The sequence below is a fragment of the Scyliorhinus torazame genome, chromosome 10 (genome assembly GCF_047496885.1).
Source record: "Scyliorhinus torazame isolate Kashiwa2021f chromosome 10, sScyTor2.1, whole genome shotgun sequence".
In the NCBI taxonomy this organism is placed as follows: Eukaryota; Metazoa; Chordata; class Chondrichthyes; order Carcharhiniformes; family Scyliorhinidae; genus Scyliorhinus; species Scyliorhinus torazame.
Window position 1 is genome coordinate 196,543,429 of NC_092716.1, and position 19,975 is coordinate 196,563,403.

Consider the following 19,975-nt stretch of genomic DNA (forward strand, 5'->3'; position numbering starts at 1 on the left):
ACAGAAACGTCTACTGTTAGATGTGATTTTGCAATTGGGCTAAAATTGCTGAATTTGCTTGTATCCCCCATATGTTCCAAATGCCCATTGCATCAACATTCTCAAAATGGTATCCGATGTGGACCGTGACAGAAATATGTGTGTGCAGTGTGAGCAGTTTTGGAGCCAATACAGAATCTGTAGCGTCAGGTCTATGGAAACTACAGAGTCTAAGTTTGAAGTCATAGCATCTTGCATCATGGCCTTTCCACCCATCATGCCTTACTGGCTCTTTGGAAGAACTATCCAATTCCCTTCTGTAAGTTATTATTGAATCTGCTTTCCATCAGTTTTTCAGGCAGCACATTCCAGATCATAATAACTCGTTCCTTGAAACTTCCCAAATCGCTTAAATATTTTCAACTGTCACAGCATTCCTGATCATCATCTTGTTATGCAGCAGCCTTCGTTCCAAGCGTCTTGGCAGAAACTGTGGGAAATGGGAGAAAATTGACCCACCGGAATTGGCGAAAGTCACAGCTGCTGCTGGCTTATATAAATTAATTTTTGGTGTTTCAAGAAATTGATTTTTAAAATTCCTTTTGTTCACTGGGGCAAAATAATCCAAAATAAACATCAGGGGCGTCATTCTCCGACCCCCCGCCGGGTCGGAGAATCGCCGGGGGCTGGCGTGAATCCCGCCCCCGCCGGTTGCCGAAGTCTCCGGCACCAGAGATTCGGCGGGGGCGGGAATCACGCCGCGCCGGTTGGCGGGCCCCCCCGCTCGATTCTCCGGCCCGGATGGGCCGAAGTCCCGCCGATAAATTGCTTGTCCCGCTGGCGTGGATTAAACCACCTTTTGAACGGCGGGACAAGGCGGCACGGGCGGGCTCCGGGGTCCTGGGGGGGGGCGCGGGGCGATCTGGCCCCGGGGGGTGCCCCCACGGTGGCCTGGCCCGCGATCGGGGCCCACCAATCCGCGGGCAGGCCTGTGCCGTGGGGCACTCTTTCCCTTCCGCCTCCGCCACGGTCTCCACCATGGTGGAGACGGAAGAGACTCCCTCCACTGCGCATGCGTGGGAAACTGTCAGCGGCCGCTGACGCTCCCGCGCATGCGCCGCCCCGAGATGTCATTTCCGCGCCAGCTGGCGGGGCAACAAAGGCCATTTCCACCAGCTGGCGGGGCGGAAATTCCTCCGGCGTCGGCCTAGCCCCTCAATGTTGGGGCTCGGTCCCCAAAGATGCGGAGCATTCCGGACCTTTGGGGTGGCGCGATGCCCGTCTGATTGGCGCCGTCTTGGGTGCCAGTCGGCAGACATCGCGCCGTTTCGGGAGAATTTTGCCCTAGATTCTCGAGTAATGAGATCCAGGTAAAAGATTAGTGAGTCAAATTTTTATGTCGAAATAACAGTGAGGCTAAAGGTGTTCGCTATTACTTATGATTGGATAGTATCGCAACTTGGCATGTTTGTTCATAGATCTCTGAAGGTTGAAGGGAAGGTTAATCGGGTGGTGAAAAATGCGTATGGGACTCTTGCCTTTGTCATTTAAGGCACTGATTACAAAAGTAGGAAGATCATGTTGAGTTGTTTAGAACTTTGGTGAGGCCATAGCTGGAGTACTGTGTGCAATTCTGGTCGCCACATTATAGGAAGGATGTGATTGCACTGGAGGGGGTGCAGAGGCAATTCACCAGGATGTTGCCTGGGATGGAAGATTTAAGTTATGGAATTGAAGGCTAGTCACAGGGGGAGGTGGGGGGGGGGGGGGGGGGTGTCACAAGTTCAAGGTGGAGGGGCAGGTGGTTTCAGGGAGATGTGAGGAAAATCCTTTTTTCAAAGGGTGGTGACGATTCAGAATGCACTGCCTGGGAGGGTGGTTGAGGTGGGTTGCCTCACATCCTTTAAAAAGTACCTGGATAAGCACTTGGCATGTCACAACATTCTAGGCTATGGGCCAGGTGCTGGCAGGTTAGATAGGTCGGAAAGCTGTTTTTCATGCGGCGCTGAAAACATGATGGGCCGAAAGGCCTCTTCTGCATTGTTTCTGTGCTGGCTATGTAGTGGTGATGGTGGTGGGTGGGGTCCAAGCTCACAGGGCACTGGGTTTTGCAGCAGTTACTGGATTTCTCAAAGTCTATGAAATTATTAACCGTATCCATGTTTCCATCAGGGCACCAACTGACCGACAGAGAGAGAGATTCCTCAATCAAAAAATGGTCGACTGCTCCCTTAATGTACAGCTGATCTGTGGCCACAGTAAGAGCTGCTTTCCTGGAAGCTGCCATGACCTCTCATTCTTTGGCAGGCATCCCTTCTGCAGTTCCTCCAAACCGCCCCCCCCCTCCCACGGTCCCCCTTCCTCAGGTCTGTGGATGGATTCCAGGAGACAAGCAAAATCCTTCTGAGATGATGGCTTTTCACCCCTCTGGAAGTGTCATGAACTGAGCCACAAAGCTGTTACAAAGATGGCCATCTGCTCACCAAGCACCCCATCGCCATGCTAAAAATGTGCTTTCACTGTATGGACCATTCGGGTGGGCCTTGTGATACACACCTGCCAAGGTGTCTCACATGGTTGTGTGTCTGCACGAATGCTTCATAACATGACCCTGCAAAGGGACTTATGGAGAGGCGGACACGGAGAAAGGAGTGATGTCCTCATCCAAGGAGGAGGCAGAACAAGACAAGAGAGAGGACGGGACAGGCTTAGCATAGGGGGAATCTAGTGCTGCATGAGGTGGTCGAGGTGACCATGGAGGTAGCCAGGTCAGAAGTGTCACAATGTCGTATTTCCAGGAAGCTATGATGACGGGGGAACATCTGATCTGGGAAAGGTTCAGCCGATGAACTCCAAAGCCTGAGTGCGTAACCAGATGGCTGTAAATGTAGCAAGCATGTGCTCGCACAGGAAACGCAACCATGTATCCAGCCTATGTAATCTTGCCATCATCGAGAGATAGCCGGCCACATGGAGTCTCCAATGTCATTGGTGAGAAGCTAATGTTTAGTTTATACACTTTTTAACCATGATACAGCACATAGTTTGGGACTTGCGGCTGCAAGGAGTGCATTCACAGACATGCTGTGACAATTGTATCCTCACCCACCCATTGGAATCTGACAGGATCGGTTGTTGGGTTCACCATGCACCATTTTGCTCTCTGCTGAGGTCAACTAGAGTGTAATTAGGGTGTAAAGCCTGTGTTTCACATAATTCTATTGCCGTCCACATGGCAAATTTTTAAATAATTCATTCATGGAATGTGGGCATTGGTGGAAGGCCAGCATTTATTACCTATTCCAAATTATCCTTGAGAAGGTTGTGGCAAGTTTGGAGTTTTGGTCTCTCATGCAGCCAAGTGTCCTGCCAGTGTAAAATCACGGGCTGTAGTTAAAAATCAACCGCGTTGCTGTGGGTCTGGAGTCACATGTCGGCCAGACCAGGTAAGGATGGCAGATTTCATTCCCTGAAGGACATCAGTGAACCAGATGGATGTCTTCAACAATCCGATAGTTTCACAGTCATCATTACTGAGACTAGCTTGTTTCTCTCAGATTGGTTTAATTCATTCTCTGTCCCACAGCGTTGTGGCTGCTCCATCACCAAATATATTCAAGTTGAGGTAGAATTTTGGTCATTCAGGGAATTATGAGGTATGAGGGCAGGCAGGAAAACGGAGCTGAGGCAGGAGATCAGCATTGATCCCAATGTATGAGTGAGCAGGCTCAAGGGGCTCATAATTAGGGTTGGCAAAACTCCAGGACTGGTGTAGAGTTTCTAGGGATTAAAGATCGATCGCCAGGACACTGACATGTGCAACCCTGGAGAAAAATGTTTTTGGGTCATTTTCTTTCAATATTTCTCTTCACGAGATATAGAAATATTGAAAATGGGGTGCGTGTGTTGGGGTGGGGGGAAATGGCCGTTTGGCTGAAAGTCAAGCATTGTCCATTTGGAAGTGTCTTTTTACTGTCCAATTAGCATAGGAAGGCAGTGCGTCACAAGATTGGATGTGTTGACCCACTAATTTTTTTTTTTTTAATTTTTTTTAAAGAGTACCCAATACATTTTTTCCAATTAAGGGGCAATTTAGTACGGCCAATCCACCTAGCCTGCACATCTTTGGGTTGTGGGGGCGAAACCCACACAAACACGGGGAGAATGTGCAAACTCCACACGGACAGTGACCCAGAGCTGGGATCGAACCTGGGACCTCGGCGCCGTGAGGCAGCAGGGCTAACCCACTGCGCCACCGTGCTGCCCTGTGTTGACCCACTAATGGCTGGAGTGTGTGGGGGGGGGGGGGGAGGTCATGTGATGAAGCCTCCAGGAATACATTTAATCAAAGTTACCAACCCTACCCTATAGGTTTATTCAATTTAAATTTTGTAGCTACAGGGATAGCACGGTGGCGCAGTGGTTAGCACTGGTGCTTCACGGCATCGAAGACCCATGTTCGATCCCGGCCCCGGGTCACTGTCCATGTGGAGTTTGCACATTCTCCCCGTGTTTGCGTGGGTCTGACCCCCATAATCCCAGAAGATGTGCAGGGTAGATGAATTGGCCACGTTATTTGCCCCTTAATTGAGAAAAAAAGAATTGGGTGCAATAAATATATATATAATTTTTAATTTCCTAGCTGCCATGTCAGGATTTGAACTTGTGCTTCTGCATCAGTAGTTCAGGCCTCTATGAGCCCAGGAATATGAATACAATGCCAGCAAAACACCCAAAGCTTTATGTTATTTCAATTGCTTGTTAACATAGTTCACAAAAGGACAATTACAGTTTGACTCACACCAGAGAGGAGAGAGATGGGTGCGGGTATGCAGACAAGAGATTGCCAGGGAACCTCAAGGCAGAGGCTTTCTCTGAAAATATAGGAAGCTATAACATTTTGAGTGGCCATTCAGCCACTGTGGGGGTGGAGGGAGGGGGACCTCCTCTACAGAACTGTCTGTGGCACACGAGGCTTCGCTGGCCCCAGGCCTACAGCCAGGAGGCCACTTCCAGGGACTTGCTTGGCCTTGGCCCTAGCATGGGGCCCTTCTGCTGCCTGTACACCCTTGGCCGTGTCCCCAATCTAACCCCAACTGGCCAATTAATTCCAATAGATAAGTTGCCGGTTGTGCAGCCGCGTCCGTTGTATACCCACCTCCAGCAAGATCACGCGGGGACGTGACCTCGTCGACCCACCGACCTGACAGTGACCTTTTGGATTTCCCTCCCAGCCCCATTTTCAGGGTCTCATATTAATATTCTGCCATTTGTGTTTGAAATTTCCATTGTCACATTGCATGTATCTTCACACATGCTCAATAGAAAATGAACGACCCTCTCCTTAACTGTGGCTTCAGGTAAATGGTGATTCTGCCCATGTTCCATAAAGACACAAGGAATCAACTGCGTCCAAAGTTGCTATCAGCAAATTCCTGACGAACAAAATAAATACTTAACTGATCACAAAAGCAGTCCTAAAGATAAACCTATATTGGCATACCATGTTCTGACCCTTTCTCCTATTGGATAAGCTGTGATGCACATTCTGTACTAATTAATGTGCTTACCTTCTTCGGATGTCAATAGTTTTTGTTGGTTTGGTGTTGACTCCGTCCTGGCAACTGTCTCTTTCTTGAGGTGCGAGTGCGTCTCTGCCAGACAGTGGCAAGACCACAGTCTCCTGAGTATTGGTCACTTCATCCTCTCCGCCCTGTTGGCCAATGTGCTGCTTGGCATAATCAAACCCTTGGACTGGCTAGACAACAAAATCCATTTAAAATGACAACAACAAAAAAAAGAGTTAATACTGAAACTGGAAGAATAACCTTCTCTTCGAACATTTGCTTCCTGATATGAGGGACTCTAAGGGAATCAGGTGATTGGCAGGAAATTGGAGTGAGGTCAATGATCAGCCGTGTTCATATTGAATGGCGGAGCAGGCTCGATGGGTCATTGCACCAACTGCTTCTCCTATTTTTTTATGTACTTATAAAGGAACCTCAAACTGTCCAAGAACTTCTGGCATCTCTCTTCAGTCGGGCCATGTATTTTTCAGAGATTTCCATCTCCTCTCAAGATTATAAATCCAATCCCGCTTTACTTCATCCAGGTTGCCCTAGCATAGATGTGGGAACCTTACCCTTTTCCATTCAGGTTCTAGATGGCTGGACGTGTGAGTTATACGAAAACTTATACTAAAACCTGTACAAGGGAAAGAAAACTCTTCTTTTCTCACCTTCAAAAGCTTTCTGAGGGAGCAACACAATGAAGTCAAACAAACCAACCCACCTCCTCCAATTCCAACCTGGCATTACCAAGGTCAGTACAATTTTTTTCATTCATTCTTGGGATGTGAGCATGGCTAGTAAGACAAACATTCAATGCTCACCTTGAATTGTTATTTAAATGGTGGTGAGCTGCCTTCTCAAATGGCTGAAGTCCACGTGGAGAACCGAGTGACTTGAGAGACCATTTGGAGAAGAGTTAAGAGCCACACAGAGTGCATGTGGGAGTTATGTGTACTCCAGATTGGGTAACAACAGGAGATGTCTTTCCTAAAGGACATTAGTGAACCAGATATGCTTTAATGATAGTCTCATGGTCACCATTACTGATCTTTATCCCAGATTTATCAATTAATATAAATTCCACCAGCTGCACAGCAGGATTACTCACCTAGTAACATTACCATTATTTTACCATTCCGTCAAACTGCTTGGGGCAGCTCATACATTGTACACATCTCCCAGGAGCCATTATCTCCCTTATATGGACTTCTACACACAATTACAAACATGCCAGGTTCAAGTATGTGGCTCCTATCCTGACAGAAGCACACTTCATAGAATCATAGAATTTACAGTGCAGAAGAAGGCCATTTGGTCCACCGGGTCTGCATAGGCCCTTGGAAAGAGCACCCTACCCAAGCCCACACCTCCACCCTACCCCATAACCCAATAACACCACCCAAACCTTTTAGACACTAAGGGCAATTTTAGAATGGCCAATCCACCTAACCTGCACATCTTTGGACAGTGGGAGGAAACCGGAGCACCCGGAGGAAACCCACGCAGACACGGGGAGAACGTGCGGACTCCGCACACAGTGACCCAAGCCGGGAATCGAACCTGGGACCCTGGAGCTATGAAGCAACTGTGCTAACCACTTGGTCAGGAAGAGAGGCTTAATGCCTCCCGAGCGATTCTTGCACGTCAAAATCATCACAGATCTCTAGAAAAAATGACTTGCAATCCAGTAGCATTCAGGGTTACACTAACCTGTCAGCTTTATAAAATTATTTATATGTTCACACATAATTGTTGGGGAATTAAACCATTAACCGCATTTTGCGCTCAATGTCAACAGCATTGGGTACTTTATGACAATGGTAGCATGAAATATAAAGATCCATCGATACTGTCCAAGCAAGATCCTTCATTATAGATCCCAGAAGAGGTTGCTGTGAGCAACCGTGACAACATACTTATGGTTGGAAACAGGAAAGAATTTGCATTTTTATAGCACCGGTCTCTGAATGTCCCGATGATCTTTACATGCAATTAAGTATTTCTGATGTGTAGTCATTGTTGTAAAGTAAGCAGCGTGACAGCCGATTTACGAACAGCAAGGTCCCACAAACAGAAATGTGATAAATGGCCAAGTAATTTTATTTTTTAGTGACGTTGATTGGGGGATAAACATTGGCTCATGATACATAGGAGAACTACTCTGCTCTACTTCGGAATAATGCTATGGGATCTCTTACATCCACCATGGAGGCTAGACTATCTAGAATATGGCACATCATGCAAAGCAGCGCTCCCTCAGTACTGCACTGGAGTGTCAGCCTTGGTTTTTGTGCGCGCAAGTCTTTGGAGTGGAACCTGTAAACTCAATATTGGGAGTTTTATCAGGTCCTTGCAAGCAGTTTGGAGGCGGAGGGTGGGAATGCAATCGGAGAAAAATGCATCGTACTGGTTCCCCAACAAGGTTCCTGCATCCTTTCATTTTTCATGGAGGTGGTTTCTGTGTGCTGATGGCAGTCAGCCCAGCAGTAGTAGAACGTCAAATAAACTTGTTAAATGGTCAATTAGCAGCAATTTACCAAATGCAATCCAATTTGATGACATTGCAGTCCCCACACTGTGGCATATGAAAATGGTGCAATCTGACTATTTAATGTTGCAACTAGCACACGAGGGTACCCATGGGCAGGGGATTGCCAATGCAAGACCAGCTCCTGGAGGCCAGTCTCTCTGACTATGCTGCCTCCCTCAGCCTTTTCTCACAGCCACTTCATAGCAGCCTCCCTTGAGGCTTTGGCCTCTGCTGCACACTGACACACTAACTTGTGCCAGCCACTGATTGGCTCTGCCTTCTCCTCAGCATGTGCATCGTTGCTGATTGGACGGCAGCTTGCTAATTGGTCACTGTGGTAAACACCACTAGTAACACATTGCATGTATTACGGTACTGATACTGTATTACAGGTACAACGGTAAATCCCAGTCTGCTGGCTCCTCCCAGCAGGCGGCGTATAAAAGTGTATGCTCTCCTGCGCTGCTCCCATTCTGGTTCCAGCTGCAGGAGGCACAACATCTTGTGCAATAAAGCCTCGATTGTTTCACCATTCTCATCTCGTGGTAATTGACGGTACATCAGTCACCTTCTGGAAAACTGAACCAGAAGAGATAGTAGCCACGTAAAATGGCTGCGTTACGATTAATCTGGCCAAAACCCAGTTTAAAATGGCTAACCCGAAAGACTGCTGGGAAAAGCAGCTAAGAAGACACAAGCAGGCAGCTGCAGACAGTATTGCATATTCGGCTCTGGGAAGTTAGCCCAGATCGATACTCAGGGCTATCAACAGCCCATCAACCCAGGTATTTGCAGTTGCATTCAGGACTGTTTGCAGCCCATCTATTCAGACATCCACAGTTAAATCGGCTATCCCCGGAACAATTGCAACATATTAGCAATTGAATACCGGGCCAGACCTGTCGGCGCCTGCAGTGGCCGAAACAAAGACAGGTGAGCGACCACCCCCCGATCGAGGAATCGCCTCACCATTGGACACATCAACCCCAGAGATTGGGGACAGAATCCAATCACTTGGGACTCAGGGTCAAGGGCCGCCCCGGGAGGCGGGAAGCCCCTGGGCCCTATAAAAGTGAGGGTCCAAGTTCAGATCTCTCTCTCTCGCTCCCCGTCGCCTGCTCGAGACCTTCGCAAGAACAGCAACCGGCAACAGTAAGTTTGAATCCAGCGATCGCTATCCGGTAGAGACACCTAGCCACTGACCTGTAGCAGCCTTTTGAATCCCGCGGGCCAGATCTGATTGGACAAGCCATTCGTTTCCCTGACCTGGTGGGCTCTTCCTAAGTTAAGTATTGGCCAGTAGTGATAGGTTTATTATATAGAAAGTAGTATTAGGGTATTAATATTGCTTGTTGTATATAATAAATGACCGTTGTTTTAATCCTTACTAAGCGGTGTGCTGTGTTATTAATCATAACCTGAACTTGAACCACGTGGCGGTATCATAAAGATACCTGGCGACTCATGAGCAAAGGTGACGTAATCAGAGCAAATAGACTAAGGTTAAAAAGAGCAACAAGATGCCAATCTGTCAGCCAGGTTAGAGAGCCGTAAATGTTTCTGACAGCCAAATATATTCTAAATGCAGTCCAATGTGTGAATAGTGATGACCTGTGGAAAGTTAAATGTCCAAATCAATTCATATTGGAGAGAAGATATTTTCATCTTATTATCTCCTCCAATCTTAAAGCTGCAAGAATATTCTAACCTCCTACAATAATCACTAACGCATGCTGATAGGGTTATGGAGGTTTTAAGAAACAAGTTACTGACTATCTTCCAAATGTGAGATAACTTTGTCGTCATATACTTCTCAATTGTTTTGTTAAAGAATTAGTGCAGATATCTAAAATAAAAACAGAAAATGCGGGCTAAACTCTGCTGGTCTGGCATCAAAGTGAATGGTTCCAGTCCGAATGACCCTTAAACAGAACTGAAGAGGGCAGACAGTCAGCGAATCTGAACAGTGCATCTCTTTCAAAATGGCTGCCAGGGACCTGCCAGCAAAACAATACCTCATGTCCTCTTATCCTATTATCTCATCTTGTTGCCTTGCTTGAAGTCAGTGACTAATTTTCTGATCTTCCACAAATCAGAATTGAATATCCTGATACCAATCAGAGAGGATACTGCATGAAATCTTTGGTGTAATCAAATAACATACATGTTACATCTTTACAGGTAACCTTGCAGTCTGTCAGAAGTCAAGATGAAGTGGAGAAGGCACAGGGGTGCAATGGGAGCATCGGTGTGGTCCCCGATCAGGGGGTAACCACCGGTTTGTCCCGGGGAAGATGGACGGGGGGTTCCAAGGCTGGCATCGGGCGGGGATAAGAAGAATGGGGGACCTGTTCATTGACGGGACATTTGCGAGCCTAGGGGCACTGGAGGAGAAATTTGAGTTACCCCCAGGAAATGCATTTAGATATATGCAGGTGAGGGCTTTTGTAAGGCGACAGGTGAGGGAATTTCCGTTGCTCCCGGCACAAGAAGTTCAAGATAGGGTGATCTCGGGGGTATGGGTCGGGGAGGGCAAGGTGTCGGAAATATACCAAGAGATGAAAGAAGAGGGGGAAGCGCTAGTAGAAGAATTGAAAGGTAAATGGGAGGAGGAGCTGTGGGAGGAGATTGAGGAAGGGCTATGGGCTGATGCCCTGGGTAGGGTTAATACCTCCTCCTCGTGTGCCAGGCTCAGTCTGATACAATTTAAGGTGGTTCACAGAGCGCATTTGACGAGGGCGAGGCTGAGTAAGTTATTTGGGGTAGAGGATAGATGTGAAAGATGTTCAGGGAGCCCGGCGAACCATGTCCATATGTTTTGGTCATGCCCGGCATTGGAGGGGTTCTGGAGAGGTGTGGCGGGAGTAATATCCCAGGTGGTGAAAGTCCGGGTCAAGCCAAGCTGGGGACTAGCAATATTTGGAGTAGTGGATGAGCCGGGAGTGCAGGAGGCGAAAGAGGCCGGAATTCTGGCCTTTGCGTCCCTAGTAGCCCGGCGAAGAGTCTTGCTATTGTGGAAGGAGGGCCTGGAGATCCTAGCCTGGAGGCCTGGATTAACGACATGGCGGGGTTCATAAAATTGGAGAGAATTAAGTTTGCTTTGAGAGGGTCTGCACAGGGGTTTTACAGGCGGTGGCAACCGTTCCTAGAATATCTTGCGGAGCGTTAGAAGAAGGTTGGTCAGCAGCAGCAGCAACCCTGGGGGGGGGGGGGGGGGGGGGGGAACGAGAGATTGTTTGAGGGGATGGACGAGCGGGAGATGGCATGGAGGGTGGGGAGAAACGGTACGTGCGGCCAAGAGCCAGTGTATAAAGCTATGTAAATATACCATCTTGCCATGTATATATCTTGCTCAGGGAGATTTTGCGTTATTTTGTTACGGGGGGGGGGGGGTTATTGTTTGTAAGGGGAAAAAATTGTGTTGTTAAAAAACCTTAATAAAAAAAATTTTTTTTTAAAAAGAAGTCAATGTGAAGGAGGTTAGAAACATTATTAATGGATGAGCAGAAAATTCACAAAGATACAAAAGCAATCCAGAACTATGGGTTCATAAATATAAGATTGTCATAAATGAATCTAATAAGGAATTCAGGAGAAGCCACTTCACCCGAGAATGGTCAGAATGTAGAACATGAGACAAAAAGAAGGCAAGGTTCATAATACAGTAGAGAACGAAGCTCATTATGGTGGGGGTTAGATTTGCCCATGTAGCCATGGAAAATGTTGCTATGCCAATAATATTGAATCCCGGGGGTAGACGACTTTGGGCCAATATACCCACTGGTTTCCTGATTAATATCATTGAAGAGTATTGCACAGGCTGGGTAGATAGAAGCCTCAGTGGGATTTGCATTGTCTCCATGGCGCCATTTAAAGTGGCACCATATGAATCAATGTTTCTCCTAGAAAGTACAGACATGATCTGTAAAATTGAGCATGAGAGTAGATTAGTGGCAAACATAAAGGGTGAACTTTACCATTTGGGAAACTAAGTGCGCAATCTAACTAAATTCATTGTAAGTCTAACTAACCAGTCTGCTCTAAGCCACGTGGTGGGTGTGGTGCTTCTGATCTGCCCCTGTCCTACTCTCTAAATGTCGCCTGTTGAAAGAGACAGAGCATGTGTGCCCTATCCTTATATATGGGTTATCTAATGCCCCATTGTGGTAGTGTCCCTCTTGACTGCCCATTGGTCTTGTCCTATTCTATGTGTTCATTAGCTGTATGTCTGCTTGTCATGATGTCTCTGGTGCTCCCTCTAGTGTTTACTTAGTCTTAGTGTATTTACATTGACCCCTTGTGTATTTACAGTGATGCATATCACCATAGTGGGACCCGCTGTGGAGGATGTGATGGCCAAGCCAAAGGTCCAGCCAGAAAACCCTTCCCTTAGAGACAATTAACTGGACAAATTGAATTGGCACTTGGAAACTAGTAGGCTAATGTTGGAAGTCAGTATGGATTTATTAAAGGCAAATTGTGATAGAGTTCTTTAATAGAGTAATAGAAAGGAGGTAGTGTCGCTGATGTTGCCGATACAGACTTTCAAAAGGTGCTTGATAATGTACCACAGGGTAACTGGTTAATAAAATTAAAAGGATTAGGATTAATGGTTCAGTGGTGCGGTCGATACAAAAATGTTAAGGCATAGAAAGCAGGGAATTTGGTGAACAGTTGTTTTTCAGAAAGTATTGTTCCCTAGCGGGTTAGTATTACGGTCACCTTTTGATATTTATTCATGATCCTTGCTTGGGCCTCAAGTTTGAAGATGGTCAGAAACATAGGCTTGAAGGTTTTGCCCATTGGGCCTGCTCAGCAGGCCCAGGAGCAGGTGTGAAAAGGGCTTACAGACATGGTCAGCCTCAGAACACAATTTCATGCTGGCTGGCCAATGAACAGTCATCCAACATGAATTGTGTACTTGGAAAGGTGGGTGAGGGCAGCCGCAGAGAAAAAGAAGGGTGTGGGCTGGCACTTTTAATGTGCTTCCACAATAACAAAGACGCCGAGGAAATGTCACAGGAAGCTGCAATCCTATAAAAAATAAATTGGAATGGAAAAACACGGCAAAATGTGTCTAGCAGCACAAGGAAACACAAGTTCCTAGGTGTTCACATCACCAACAATCTTTTCTGGTCCACCCACGATGACGCTATGACCAAGAAAGCAAAATCATAGAATTTACAGTGCAGAAGGAGGCCATTCAGCCCATCGGGTCTGCACCGGCTCTTGGAAAGAGCACCCTACTTAACCCCACACCTCTACCCTATCCCTGTGACCCTGCAACCCCATCTAACCTAAGGGCAATTTGGCATGGCCAATCCACTTAACCTGCACATCTTTGGACTGTGGGAGGAAACCGGAGCACCCGGAGGAAACCCACGCACACATGGGGAGAACGTGCAGACTCCGCACAGACAGTGACCCAAGCAGGAATCGAACCAGGGACCCTGGCGCTGTGAAGCCATGGTGCTAACCACTATGCTACCGTGCTGCCTATATAGCACCTATACTTACTCAGGAAGCTAAGGAAATTCGGCATTCCACATCGACTCTCACCAATGTTTACAGATGCACCATAGAAAGCATCCTATCTGGTTGTATCACAGCCTGGTATGGCAACTGCTCGGCTCAAGACCGTAAGAAACTACAGAGAGTCGTGAACACAGCCCAGTCCATCACGTGAACCCACCTCCCATCCATTGACTCGGTCTACACCTCCTGCTGCCTTGGGAAAGTGAGCAGCATAATCAAAGACCCCTCCCACCCAGGTTACTCTATCTTTCAAGTTCTTCCATCGGGCAGAAGGTACAAAAGGCTGAGAACACGCACTAACAGGTTCAAAAACAGCTTCTTTCCTGCTGTTACCAGACTCCTGAATGATCCTCTTCTGGCCTGAACTGATCTCTTCACAAATCTTCTCTACGGAGTAGTACTACACTCCGTGTGCTCACCTGATGCCTGTGCCTATGTATTTACATTGTGTATTTATGTATGTCCTATGTTTTTTCACGTCTGGAATGATCAGTCTGGTCTGTATGCAGAACAATACTTTTCACTGTACCTCAGTACACGTGACAATAAAACAAGTCCAATCCAATACAAATTTTTGTCCTCGGGCACCTATTTAAATTTTATTACAATAATAATCATTATTAGAGTCACAAGTAGGCTTACATTAACACTGCAATGAAGTTACTGTGAAAATCCCCTAGTCGCCACACTCCGGCGCCTGTTCGGGTACACTGAGGGAGAATTCAGAATGTCCAATCACCTAACAAGCACTTCTTTCGGGACTTGTGGGAGGAAACCGGAGCACCCGGAGGAAAGCCATGCAGACACAGGCAGAACGTGCAGACTCCGCACAGACAGTGACCCAAACCTGTTATCGAACCTGGGATCCTGGTGCTCTGAAGCAACAGTGCTAACCACTGTGCTGCCCTGCTGCCCTAACATTTCAGCCTGTCATTTCAGCCCTGACATTTCATCCCACCCTGAATTGAGGTTGCAGCTAAAACGTAAAGGCCACGCCTAGCCATTCAGCCGGCCTGGCAACCACAACAGCAGGCAGGCCACGTAGAATTATGCTGCAGTGGCTCCTTAATGGGCTAAATTGCCTGCTTGATTGGTGGTGGGCATGCTTCCGACTTTCATATGCACCCCATCAACAGAAATGTCGCATAATCATGTCAGGACGCTTGTCGACTCGCGTGATTTCACACCCTTCCAGGTCAGCACATGCCCGTCCGAGCAACGTAAAATTCTGCCCATAGCAATCAGTGAGGAGGGTGGAACACAGACTGATGAAACGGTAGACACATGACAGATGTGGGCATTCAGCAGGAATTATGAAGTTGACATGCTGGTAAAAGTTTGGTTACAACTCATTCAGCAATATGTAACTTTTTCAGGGTTTTTTACAACAAGGTTAACAGCCGATAGAATTTCTCATGAATTCATTGATTACAGTACTGGGTTTGGGAGGGAGATGCGGGTAATTGATTACAGTTAAAGGATGCAAACATCTTTTCATAACATTCTACTCTCTTGACAATTCTCAAGTATATTTTGAACAAACTAATGCTTCTGTTAAAATGTTGTCGGGCTGTACAAAGGAATGTCGACTCAAAATGTAAATCATTTACTCACAAATCTGTAGGCTGCATAGGCCACTATAATTGGATAGTGTAGCTTTAAGGCACTATTCGTTAATATTGACCCACTATGTCATTCTACCTGAATCAATATCAGGCAAATATAGAATGGATTACTAAATCAGAAATGATTTGCCTCTGACCAATGCCACAACTCGCTAATTACTAAAGCCCCTCTGGACAAACCTTGGTTGCTTCATGAATGTGCAACTGTGTTTTAGCATCCTTAAGTAGGTCACCGAGGTGACATATGTAGGTTACGATGATTAATAAAACTTGAGCAAGCAATATTTGATTTTAAAGTCTGTTAGTGAGAGTTAGTTCATTTTATTTTTCATTCATGGGATATGGGAGTCACTTGCAAGGCCAGCATTTATTGCCAATCCCTAATCGCCCTTGAGAAGCTGGTCGGGCGCTGTCTTCTTGAACAGCTGCAGTCCATGTGGCGTCAGTACACCCACAGTGCCATTAGGGATGGAGTTTCAATGTTTTGACGCAACAGGAATATATTTCCAAGTCAGGATGGTATGTGACTTAGAAGAGAACTTGCAGACACTGTGGTTCCATTGAAAAGCTACTTTTGTTCACGTAGATGGTAAATGCCACAGGCTTGGAAAGTGCTGTCAAAGATGCTTTGGTGAGTATGAGCTTTTTGGATATGGTACACCTTACTGCCACTGTTTTGAAACCCCAATGTTTACAAATATCAACCACATCAAAGAGAGATAAATGCATTGCAATGACAAGCTTGAGTGATTGGAATGCGCATAGTGATTGGAATGCATGTATCTCTCTTTTATGTGGTTGATGTTTGTAAACACTGGAGTTTAAGCACTTAGAGTCACTCACCTACAAAGGGACCCCTAAATAGAGGGATCCCCACAAATTCCTCTGTCTGGAACTGCCCACGTGATTCCCGGCCCAGGGGACTGGAGAATCACGAAGGGTAGGAGAACAGGGTGCCCGGCCTGCTAAGTGGATGCAAATAGGCCATTAAGACCCATTTGCATTGATATACATCCTTCTGCTGGCGCACGGGCATGAACCCAGATCTCACCGGCAGCGGAGGGTCGGGCCAGAGCATCTTGCCCGCCAACGATCCTGATTTTTAGATTCTCCGCCGCATCGGGGACCCCACTACAGGCGACGGGCGGCAGAGAATCCAGGCCATCATCTAGAAAAAGCAACAGGATCTGTCATAGGGAGGGAAAACAAAGCAAAGTGTCATGTTTTTCACCAGGGACAAGAAGTTCTGGCAAGGAACTACACTACAGATAAAAATGGATTCCTGCCACCATCATAGCACAGACCAGACTGGTTTATTGCGCTGTCCATACCCGAGACAATGTAATCTGGAGGAGGCGCACAAATCAACTTTTGATTTCAAGAACCAAACCGCCATAAGCAGAAGTGACAGGGAGTCAAATCCAACTGGGCCAAGAGACGACCTGGACCGTCCCAAAAACTTGACATTAACACAACTGAATGGAGAAAACAGCATCTCAATTGCCAATCAAACACCAAGTCAACATCAAATCATAACATCAACTCCATCATCCATAACATCAAGTGACGTTCGTTTGGTGAATAGTAAACATTACAAATGGAATTGTGTTCTCATCTCGCCTTCCTTTTGTGGCTTTTCCAAATTCGGAGGTATCCTATGTTGTCCGATCCTTGACCACAGATTAAAACCGGAAAAAGAATACCCAAACAGGCGCTGGAGTGTGACAACTAGGAGATTTTCACAATAATGTCATTGCAATGTTAATGTAAAACTACTTGTGACACTAATAAAGATTATTATTATTAGTTAAAACGACCACTGTCGATGTTCACACCAAGCCAAAGACACCAAAACTCGCAGCAACTACTAAGAAGATGAAGTTCACCGACAACCATTCAGAGAACCTCCAAAACATCTGACTTATTGACTATTGTTGTTAGTTGATTGTTCGTGTTATACTTTTTAATGTGTCGGGGAACATTTGATTTAAACAAGGAGAAAATGTTGTGTATTTATAGTATTTTCAATGATTCTTTACTGGAAGCCTTGCAGCTGAACAGGAGCACTTTAAGAGAATACTTGCGTCATGTTATCTCATCGGCCATTTGCGCGGGTAACTGTCAGTGTAACATCGTAGCCTGTAGCATTAACATCTCCTGAATAAAGCTCTTTGTTTTTGTGGAGTCTCCACAGCCTTCTAAAGTCAATCCTACGAACACCACACTTTGCACCTGTCTTTACAAAAGAAGAAGATGCTACCTAGGCTGAGGTGAGGGAGGAGGCAACTCCTACACTCAAGGAATTTACAATTGGTAAGGTGGAGGTACTAGAAAGACTATTTGTACCTGAAATGAATAAGTACCAGGGCCAGATGAGAGATTTTACTTTAGCATACCTTCACACACAGAATAGTGGGGAATGGTGGAAGGATTCCTGAGCTGGACCGGGAGATCCCGCTCATGTGAATAGCCAGATCTTGCCCATTAGTTCAGGACAAACTCATTAGTCACTTGGATAAGTGCAGGATAATTAAGGAAAGCCAGCATGGATTAATTAAGGAAAATCATGTTCAACTAATTTGCTGGAGTTTTTTGAGGGGGTAACAAAGACGATTGATAAGGGCAATGCGGGATTTTCAAAAGGCATTTGCCACACAACAGACTGGAGTAAAATGCTACCTCATAGAACAAAAGGGAAAGTAGGCACTTGGACAAGAAATTGGTTGAGTGACAGGAAACTGCTGATGATAAATAATAGTTTTTCAGCTTGGAGGAAGGTTTATCGCAGAGTTTTGTGCTGGGGCCTTGCTCTACCTGATACACAGATATCAATGACCTAGACTGTGCAGGGCATGATTAAAATATTTGCAAATGATACGAAGACTGGAAGCATTGCAAACTGTGTTTAGGATAGCCTTGAACTTAAAATGGACATAGACATTTTGGTGGATTGGGCAGACAAGTGGCAGATGGCGTTCAATGCAGAGAGTGAGTTGATTCGTTTCGGCAGGATAAATGTTGAAAGGCAATATAAAATAAAAGGAGAATGTCTAATGGAAGTGCAGGAGCAAAGGGATCTTGGTGTGCTTGTACATAAGAGTGGTGAATGTAGAATTTTAGATATATTGAATTATACGTATTTGGTGAAGTAAGGGTTAAAAGCCTGGGATAGAGTGTGTTGACTGCTGTAGTCATGTTTTTAAAAGAATCTGGGTTTGAAAGACAACAAAGTTTTTAGGAGCCAGAAGTACAATTATGCATCGAAAAGAACTTGGGCTAATACAATTTTGTTTTGATAAGGGGATTCCCTGGCAAGATAATTAGTTTTCAGCTTGGTGAGATGATGTCATTGCTGGGTGGAACTAAGGCATCAGGTTTTTTGAGAAAGCATTTTTCAGTTCCAGTTCTGAGCTGAATGAAGCTGTGTCTAGAAGTGGAACAATTCTTCTCTCACTGAAACGTAGTGAAAAGAGATTAACTGTATTTAAAGCAGTGCAAACCTGCCTGAGGTCAAGGGGGAGCTGAAGCAAGCCAGTTGAAAAAAGCTTTTGAAGACATCCAGCCAGAGTTTCTCCAGGGGGTCAGACCAGAGTCAAATCTGTTTTTAAAGCAATGCCAAGAGATCTCTAAAGAATGGCACTGTAAAGCAAGTATTCTTCTATGCCATTGGTATTTAGGGTGGATTGATAACTGAGATGGTCCATTTTCGTGTTGTTTATGTAGGAATAACGATAGCGAGTATGGATATTGTTAACACGGTGTTGAGTAGTATTTTTTAAGGGGTAATAATTATAAGCTTTTTTTGGGTGTGAAGTGAAGATTTTAATACTGTGTTAGTAATAGTGTTTGTTTCAATATACCATATCCCAATTCCTTTGGGCAATCACTCCTGGAGAAAAGTATCCTTTCCTCACAGTCTTACAAAATTAAAATAAAATATTGGGGTTACAGTCAAGTATTCTAGCCACTGTTGGGGTCTGGTCTGGGATCATAACATAAGTCATTGAAAAATGCAGGACATGCTGAGAGAGCAGTTAAAGCATACAGTATCCTAGATTTTATTAACATGGGCATTGAGTACACGTGTAAGCTGGTCATGTTGACTTGCAAAAGACACTAGTTAGGCTTTATCTGGAGTTCTGGGCGCCCTACTTGAGGAAGGATGTGAGGGCATGACAGAGGTGAATCACAAGAATGTTTCCAGGGATAAACAACTGTAGCTATGAGGATACATTGGAGAAGTTGGGTCTGTTTTCCTTGGAGAAAAGAAGGTTCAGAGGAAACTTGATAAGGTATTCAAGATTCCAAGGTGTATGGACAGGGTAAATAATGAGACAAAAGGTTTTGACAAAGAGTCATCTGGACTTGAAACGTAAGCTCTTTTCTCTTCTTACAGATGTTGCCAGGCCTGCTGAAATTTTCCAGCATTTTCTCTTTTGGTAAATAATGAGAAACTATTTCAAGTCTAGAGCATCAAGAGCTGACGGCACAGATTCAAAATAATTGGCAAAGGGAGTAAAAGTGATGTGAGGAAAAATGTTTTCACCCAGAGGGTATTTGCAGTCTGGAATGAACCCTCTGAGGGGGTGGTGGAAGCAGGTTCAGTCGAGGTATTCTAAAGGGAATTGGATTGCTGTCTGAAAAGAAAGAATGCGCAAGGTTACAGGAATAAGGCAGGGGAGTGGGACTAGGTAAAATGCTTTTTCAGAGAGCCAGTGCAGATACGATGGGCTGAA

The 19,975-nt window shown here is 45.7% G+C and overlaps 1 protein-coding gene across 1 annotated transcript in view; it reads right to left on the reverse strand.

Annotated features, from left to right (window-relative positions):
* The window catches only part of kiaa1549la (KIAA1549-like a), a 431,663-nt gene that overhangs the window by 164,020 nt on the left and 247,668 nt on the right, over positions 1-19,975 (reverse strand). Inside the window, exon 13 of the mRNA XM_072466225.1 lies at positions 5,550-5,737. Within this exon, the coding sequence (XP_072322326.1) occupies positions 5,550-5,737 (188 nt within the window). The remainder of the gene's footprint in view (positions 1-5,549; positions 5,738-19,975) is intronic.